The sequence below is a fragment of the Giraffa tippelskirchi genome, chromosome 8, assembly GCF_054371585.1.
Source record: "Giraffa tippelskirchi isolate mGirTip1 chromosome 8, T2T-mGirTip1v1.2.pri, whole genome shotgun sequence".
Lineage (NCBI taxonomy): Eukaryota > Metazoa > Chordata > Mammalia > Artiodactyla > Giraffidae > Giraffa > Giraffa tippelskirchi.
Genome location: NC_137282.1, coordinates 125,936,457 through 125,944,742, shown reverse-complemented (window position 1 = coordinate 125,944,742; position 8,286 = coordinate 125,936,457). Strand labels below are relative to the sequence as shown.

Sequence of the window (8,286 nt, the reverse complement as noted above, 5' to 3'; positions counted from 1 at the left end):
CCAGGTCCCAGTGGAAGGGTATGTGGTCTACTTGTTTGAATGTCCTCCACCCACACACCTGAGCACTCAGTAGGGCCCCAGGAAACAGGAAGTTCACTGACAGAACTCTATTAGGCTAGGCATGGTGGGGAGCCGTGGAATGGTCCGGGGTCAGGCAAAGCCGCTTGCTCATGGAAGGGGAATGGCGGGTTGGAGTAATCATCTACTTCAGCCCCCTTATTTTCCAGATGAAGAAACAGGGACATGAAGAAATGAAGGGTTGAGACTGCAAGGCAGACTGCCATGAAAGTTACCGTGAAGGTCAGAAGGGGCTCCCCACCCTGCCTCAGTGAAGGAAGAGCCTGGGCCTGAGACAGGTGTGTGGATGTGGGCAGACAGGGATTTGTCCTCTGAAATGGGCACCTTCAGACCCGAATGCTGTCCTCTTCTAGTCCTCCACCAAGTTCCCCGGCCCTTCGTGCTTCTTTCTCCAGCCACCAGTCTCCTCACCTGCACCGCAATGTGAGTTCCGTTGGCTGTGGCCAGCAGCGCCACCTGTTGATGATGAAGGGATGCTACACTTGAGTCCTCAGCCACCACAGTCCCAGAGGTAATGATTGTGACCTGAAATAAATATATTAAGAATGAAGTTTTCCAAACTACCTACATTATTCTCCCAACCCCCAATCCAAAAAAATCCCTTCAAGCAAGGTGGCTGGGAACAACCCAGAAGGAAATGAATAGAATCATTAGGAGTCAGATTAATAAGCTAGCTTGGGGCTCAGAGCTAAGTGGGGGTTGTGGTGGTGGCAGTGGTGGTTTAGTCGCTGAGTTGTGTCCAACTCTTGAGACCCCATGCACCACAGCCCACCAGGCTCCTCCATCCATGGAATTTTCCAGGCAAGAATACTGGAATGGGTTGCTATTTCCTTCTCCAGGGGATCTTCCCGACCCAGGGATCGAACCTGAATCTCCTGCATTGCAGGTGGATTCTTTACCGACTGAGCTACCAGGGAAGCCCCTAAGTTGGGGCTGTATTTTTAACTTACAGCCAACTTAATTTAGGAATTCTGAGCCACAGAAGCACAGAGCTATAAAAGGCCCCAGAGGTAATTTAATACCCTCATTTGAAAATGGACTAAAGCTCATGGAAAAGTAACATGCAACATGCCTATGGCAGCAAGCAAACAGTCTCTTGATTCTCAGAGCAATGCTTGTCAACAAAGGAGAGTTGCTGATGACCCAGAGCAGTTGTAGCGAAGACGCTTTATCTGTGGGTATCTTGGTCCTCCTAAGAAGGCTGGACTAATCTAGCCCGCACTTTAAGGCCCGTCCCACAGAAAGAAAGGACAAGAGAGGAAGAACCCCAAGCAAACCGCCTGGTCGTACTGGCTGCGTCTGGGTGCCATCAGCGCTGACCATGGCGACTGTGTGTGTGCCAGAGGTGGCAAGCTCCTCGTCATGACTGGGGATGGCGAGGGTGGTACTGCCGTGCTGGGTCACCATACTGATGGCGCTCCCCAGGGCCTGCAGGTCTTCTGGGGACAGGCTGACCTGCCAATAGGAAGGAGGAAGATGAGCTAGGAGTGGAGGGGAGGGTTGTCTGAAAGCCCCTAGGCAGATGAACCTGCTCTTTGCTTATTGGTAGACTAGAGGATTAGCTTCTTGTCACAGGGTGGAGGGGTCAGGACTACCAAGGGAAATAGGCCCTGGTTGCAAAGAGAGGCTACACTGGAAGAACTTTGCTGACCACTTCTATTCACCACCACTTTGCCTCAGGGCTCTGTTCCATGCAATTCAGGGTCTCTACCCAATTTTATCCTCATATCAACTCTAAAAGTCATAGGTGCACTTGACAGAGTGCAGACAAAAGTCAGGTTATACTGCTGGTGAGAAAGCCCAGGTTGCCAGATGCCACACCATGCTCCAGCCCGTACACCAACATGCCTCTCTGGAGAAGGACATCCAAGTGTTTCACTCAGACAAACACGACCTGTCAGCCTTCAAGTAAAAAGGGAAACTACTAGCTGTGCTCCAGAAGTCCCGGAGACTGAGCTGGACGCACAAGCAGTAGGAGCAGGAGGCCTGTGTTACGGGGAGTTGGTAGCCTCGGCCTCAGCTCTCGAGATCCACAAGGGTGAAAAAGAGAACTGGGTGGAGATGGGGCTGTTAGAACCTGGAGCTCCCCAGAGAGAGTGGGAGGGGGTACCAGCCAGAGGGGCCCACCCCACCCCTCGCCCCCCGACCTGTACCTGCTGGGCACCATCCTGAGTGATCAGAGCCACCTGGGGGGCCCCGTCTTCCTCGGTCACCATAGCCACTTGGGTAGGGAGGTCATCACCCTCTTCCTTCACCTCCGACACGTAAGCAATGTGGGGTCGCTTGGGTGGCGGGCTCTCCTCGGCTGCAGAGGCGGCTGGGAGAGGAGAGCATGGGCTGACACCTGCCCCCAGGTGGTCACGGGGAGGCCTGGCTGGTCCCCACTCTCACCACCTGCCCACGCCCCTCACCCTCCAGCTGCTGCTGCTCGTAAAGGGCCTGCTCGCTCTCCTCTGTGGCCTCCAGCTCGCCGTGGGCACTGCGCTTGTGCATGGCCAGGGTGGAGGTCTGCCGGTAGGTCTTGCCGCAGCTGCTGCAGGTGTAGGGCTTGCAGTGTGTGTGCACCACGTGGTGCTTATACAGGCTTGAGTACTCGGTGAAGCGCTTCCCGCAGCCTGGCACCGTGCAAACGTATGGCTTCTCCCCTGGGGACACTGGGCTGTGAGGGGGTGGGACCTGGGGCTGGCAAGGGGGAAACTAAGGGAGCAGGAGTGAGGGACAGGGTTCGAAGAGAGAGCCAGAGGAAGAGGGACTGGGATCTGGGACTCTGAAGGGACAGAGCTGGGGAAGGTGGCCAGTGGCAGAGACAGAGGAAGTGAGTGTGGGACCATGGGGCCTGTAGACAAGGTGGAGAGAAGACAGGGGGGTGGGCAAGGCTGAGGCTAGTGAAGGGGCTGGTGGGGGCACCAGGGGCTTGTGAACAGAAGCAGCAGGAGACAGAGAGGGGTGACTGACGGGGACGTGCCAGGTATGATGGGGTTGGGGAGGGACATGTGCGTCTGAGAGATGACACAGAAGCTGGACAGGGACGTTAACACTGGGGGAGGGTGAGGATACATGGGAGTCACATGGACAGTGGACGACGTGAGGAGCTGAAGACGACATTTCACTCTGCTTTCTCCCCATTGTGCCTGACCCTGGCCTTTATCTGGGAGCTCAGCTGGAGGGGGCGGATTTCAGGTGGGTGTAGATGGGGGCAGAGGGCTGGCAAGGCCAGCAGTGCCCATCAGATCAGCCCCAACTGGTAATGGAGGAACTGCTCGCTCACTGCAAGTGAAAGAGCGATTCTGGGGGCACAGCTGGAACCTCGGGACCCTGTGCCCCGCCTGCAGACCAGCCTGCAGTGACCCTCCGGGTTGGGTGTTGAGAAGGTGTCTCAGGTCAGAAGCCTTCGGTAGAGGGGCTGGGGCTCCGAGAGAGAGGCCCTCGCATGCCAGCTGGCCCACCTGTGTGGATGCGCACGTGGTTCTTGTAGTTGGTGGCGCTGGTGAAGCCGCGGCCACAGTGGGGCTCGGGGCAGGTGTAGGGCCGCTCGCCCGTGTGGGTGCGCACGTGTACTTTGCGGATGTTGGACGTGGTGAAGCAGCGGCCGCAGCCCTCGAAGGGGCACCGGAAGGGGCGTTCACCTGTGGAGACCAGCGGGGCGAGGGCGGCTTAGGAGAGGGCCTGCGGGCAGGCCGAGCCCTGGGCGGGGGCCAGGCCTTCGCTGGGCTGGGCGGGCCGGGCCAGCCTACCTGTGTGGGTCCGGACGTGCTTCTGCAAGTCTCCCGAGGTCTTGAAGGCCTTGCTGCACAGCTCCTCGGGGCACTTGTATGGCTTCTCACCCGTGTGGGTGCGCATGTGGCTCTTCAGCCCATATCCTGTCCCGGGGGAGGCAGAGGGGTGAGAAGAGCGCTGGGCGCGGCCCTGTCTTCATCTCCCTTAAGGTGTGCCCTGTGAGGCTCTGGGCCTGCTTTGGCACAAAGCGCCTGCGTCTGCCTCCGTCCCGCCGCTGCCTGGGCAGAGAGGTGGGACTGGGGAAGCGGTCCCTGCTCCCTGGCCTGTCCAGGGCCAGCTAGTACCATTCCAGACCCAGTGAAAGAGGAAACCCAGACAACCTATGACCTCAGGGCCTCAACTGAGAGGGAAAATGAAGTCCAGAGGGAGGTAACCCCTCCGACGGGTGCCCCCCACTGGTCTGTATCAGGGCTGCTTCTTGCCCCCACGACAGGGTTTTCTTCAGTGACAGTGCCCTGCCGTTGGAGCACTAAGACAGCAGTTTCTTCAGGAAGGCAGCCTGGTGCTTGGCTCCCTTGAGGGAACATTCAGAGCTAATCTAGAGCCCTCTATCCTCAACTGGAAGCAGTCCACCTTGGTCTTCATCCAGGTAGGTTACCTGTGGCAAAGGCCTTTCCGCAGCTGGGGAAATCACACCTGTATGGACGGTCACCGGTGTGAGCTCTCTCATGCACCTGTGAGGACAAGCAACCATGTCATTCAGAGGGGAGAGGGTATGAATGAGCTCTTTGGTTTCTTTAGGGCCCAGAGTATCAGCATTGGCCACCTCCTTTATTTTGCCTCCTCTTCAGCGGAGATGCCACCTCCAGGGAGCCTTCCCTGATTCTCTTTCCTCCTGCACTCTTCATGTGTGTCACAGCCCCCCGTGCTGACATTTCTGTACACTCATCTCCTCCTTCCAGGAGGCAATGAGCAACTTGAGGTCAGGGACCAGTTCCAGTCAAAGCAGGAAGGCAAGATTACAGCCTGCTGGGAAGACGGCAAGGCTGAGAGCTCTTTGCAGACACCTTACCTTTAAGTGATGTGCGGTGGTATAGAGACGCCCACAGCCCTTGTAGCCGCAGCGGAATGCTCTGTCCCCAACCTGTTGTCCTTTGCCATTATGAGGAGCCTGGCTCTCATGCAGAACCTGAGGGAAAAAAATCTTGGGGTCCCTATATGTATTCTCCTCAAAGAGGAAGGGAAGAGGTGGGACACAGGGCCCAGCTGGCAGCTTAAGACCCAATAAACAGGGTTAAACCTACCAAGGGGGAGAAGCGCACCTGGGTGATCGACCTGGACAGAGGGACCAGACACTGAGCCTGCTGCAGAAGAAACAGGGCTGGCCACTGGCATCCCCACCCAGCTCTGACGGAGGGAGAGATGACTAATGTCACTGGGGCTCTGACATCGTCGGGAGAAAGGGCATCTCTTAGATGGGCAAGTAAGGTGGGGGCAGAAGTGGTCACAACGGCCACACTTGAGCTGGGCTGAGGGCCAGCTGCCCTGCTTCTGACCATCAACCAGGGAGGCTGCAGCTCTGGACACGTTTATCCTCTGATGGGAAGAGATTCCTTCCTCCCTGGGGAAACCTGTGTTCGGAAGGGGCACTGCCAAGGGGCTGGCTATGGGGACACGCTCACCTGGGCTCACCAGAAGTGAGGTGGCCACAACCAGCAAAGTGCACAGGTGCCCAAGGCAGGGGCCTGCAAGTCCCACCAGAAGCCTCAGTTCTACCTGCTGCACCTGGCTACTGACAAGCCCTTCCTTTCCCTCTCTCCTGCCAAAAACCATTCCACACCAGCCTCTGGCTTCAGGGAGCCTTACTCTTCTCCTTTCCTGGGCAGAGTCCTGCTGGGACTGTCCCTTAGTCTTTGTTTCTGGGACACTGTGGCCTTCCCAGGAGCTCTTGAAACTGAACTCTCTGGAAGGCGTGGTGAGCAGGAGTCAAAGGAGGCAGGCCAAATCCACGGCGGGTCTGTCTAGTCAACTCCAGGTCAAGGGGTCAGGCAGCTGACAAAGTTTCCTGGATACTCGAGTAGCTGGTGGGTGGCAGGAGAGGGTCACAGGTGGCTGGGCCTGCTCAGCAGGCTAACCCAGTCAGGCATTCAGATTTCACTCCCACGTCCCACTGGTTCTTGAGGGAATCAAAAAACTTCAGGGTTGGAAGCGACCCCGAGATCATCTGGCCCCAGCTCATCATATGAGACGGGAAGAAGTTGAGGCCTTGGAGGGGAATGACTGAGGCCACACACGGCAGAGGCAGAGCCCGCGCAGATTTCAGGGCTCACAATTAAAGCTTGGCTGTCTTTCCAACAGCAGTAAGCTTCTAAAATACACCTGACAGAATGGGGGTGGGAGTGGGCATAGCCCAGAGGGGCCTACTGCAAAGTTTTGTAGTCTCTTTTCAAGTTGAAAAGACACAAGGACTTCCTCTTCTCTTCTATGATATAGCCATACTAGTGTAATTATAAAAACAACTCCCCCAGTCCCTGGGTAAAATGGGCACTCCAGGAAGCCCTGCCACATCCACCCTGAGGCGCTGCAGTTCGGCCGGGGAAGGAGGACCCTGGTCTGGAAGGCTCTCAGATCTCTGAACCGGTTTCCCCTACAGGCAGGACCACGGCCCCGGCTGAGAGCCTAGACTGACTCATGTTTGGAAAGCCAAGATCCTTTTCCTTTGCAGCTGAGCTACTGTGCAAGCCCTGGGTTCCAAGAATCCCAGCTGCTCCGCTACATCTGCTCTCGTCACTGCCTACTGAGGTTATTTTCCCAAATGACTTAATGAGTTGCAGAGAAGAAATAAACACAAGAACATGTGACCTCAGCGGACTGGAAAACTCATAAAAGTCACTGGCAAAGGTTTTCTCAGACAGCGCAGCCAAAGTGAAGCTGGGCCTAAATTCCCACCGTATGGCTATCACTGTTTCTTACAGCTGCCTTCCTTCCCTCCGCAGAGACGCACAAACAAGCGTGAGTGTACACAGCTGTTGGCGGCCCCAACCGGGCTGTGATGCTTGCCCAAGAAGATGACAAGAGACGAGCCGGGGAAGCCAGGCCGGGGGTCACAGGGAGCAGCCCTGGTCAGTGCAGGCATAGGACTAACCCTGTCCTCTAGAGAGCTCACCTTGCTGGTGTACTGCTCCAGGGCCACCACTGTGTCTGCGCCGAAGCCCTCGTCATCCTCTGCGGCCAGGTCCTCCAGGCCCACCTCTGTCTGCACAGCCAGGATGGCGCCATCTGACGGCACAGCCACGGGGTGGTGAATGTAGGCAGTGGAGCCATCTTCCAGCTGGACGGCTTCCAGGGCACTGGGGTCATAGCCCTCTGCAGGGAACATGCGGTTAGCCCAGACGCTGCACAAGGGCAAGAGATGTGGCTGGGACCTGGGTGCTGAGGTAATGAGAGGTACATATACCGAGGAGGGTTTGAGCCTCGGGTTTCTCCTGCTCCCTCACCTTGGTGGTCTGCTCTGGCTGGCCCTCCTGCTGGGGCCACCTCTCCTAAGGATGAGGTCTCCTACGGAGTACTGACTAGGAATGCACAAGCTCGGTGAGGACCTGAGAGGACCATCATCTTGGCCGAGACAACTCGAAGAACCTCCTGACTGGTGGCCCCTCACCCCGTCTAGTGCCCTCCAGGCAGCACAGCATCCAGAGGGATCTTTGCAGGACACACGTGTGGTCTTGTTACCGACAGCCTAAGCAGTTCAACCATGTCCGTCGGTCTCAGGATAAAAACCCAAACCCTTATTCTGCAGCCCCAGTGCTCTGGCCCCTGTCCTCTCTGTTTGGCTTCACCTCAGCCACTCTGCCCTCCCTCCCAGTACTCAAGCTGCTGGCAGTTCCTTGAATGTGCCCTTCCTCCTCCCTGCCTACCTCCACCCCCGTTTCTGGGTCACACATGCTGTTCCTTCCATCTGGAGTACTGAACCCTTCTTGCCATTGCTTTTCCCCAGCTAGGCCCACTCCATCCTCCAGCTCCCAGCCCAAGCGTCTCTTCCTCAGAAACGCTCTCCCTGAGCCTGAAGCCCATGTGTAGTGCTCAGTTCGTGACGGTTCATTTCAAGCCCTTCCCCCCTAGATTCTAGGAGAGCAGGGACTCTGTCCAACTCTGTTCTCTCTTGTATACTCCACATCTAGTGCCTGCCATGCAGTAACTGCTCAAGAAGCTACTTGTAGAAGAAGTAAACCATTGTTCTTCAGGACTTTAAAAGCTTCATTCTTAAAAAATGTTACTTAAGTGTGTAGTCCTGGTCTTGGATGATATTAATGGATCCTATTTAAAACCTTAAGACTTTGTGGCTGTGCTGGAGCCAAAGCCGCCAGGCCCAGGCCATGGACTCCCGTGCCCAGCCTCCTAGGGGCAGAAGCTGCTCCTCCTGTGGTCCACGCCAGGAAAGGCAGGGTGCCTGCTAATCCAGGTGAGCGTGGGGACCACGGCTCCATGTCT

At 56.6% G+C, this 8,286-nt stretch overlaps 1 protein-coding gene across 32 annotated transcripts in view; it reads right to left on the bottom strand.

Annotated features, from left to right (window-relative positions):
• Positions 1 to 8,286, bottom strand: part of ZNF76 (zinc finger protein 76) — a 29,389-nt gene that overhangs the window by 901 nt on the left and 20,202 nt on the right. For 8 of the 32 annotated variants that reach the window (XM_081520126.1, XM_081520130.1, XM_081520122.1 and 5 more), the window contains 9 exons: positions 6,962 to 7,161; positions 4,868 to 4,984; positions 4,454 to 4,529; positions 3,813 to 3,938; positions 3,525 to 3,704; positions 2,490 to 2,723; positions 2,232 to 2,395; positions 1,369 to 1,533; positions 490 to 603 (listed from right to left, as the gene is read on the bottom strand). In XM_081520126.1, the coding sequence (XP_081376252.1) occupies positions 490 to 603; positions 1,369 to 1,533; positions 2,232 to 2,395; positions 2,490 to 2,723; positions 3,525 to 3,704; positions 3,813 to 3,938; positions 4,454 to 4,529; positions 4,868 to 4,984; positions 6,962 to 7,161 (1,376 nt within the window). Of the gene's footprint in view, positions 1 to 402; positions 604 to 1,368; positions 1,583 to 2,112; positions 2,396 to 2,489; positions 2,724 to 3,524; positions 3,705 to 3,812; positions 3,939 to 4,453; positions 4,530 to 4,867; positions 4,985 to 6,961; positions 7,228 to 8,286 lie in introns of all 32 variants that reach the window. The other 24 variants (XM_081520113.1, XM_081520121.1, XM_081520111.1 and 21 more) reach the window with 8 other exon arrangements.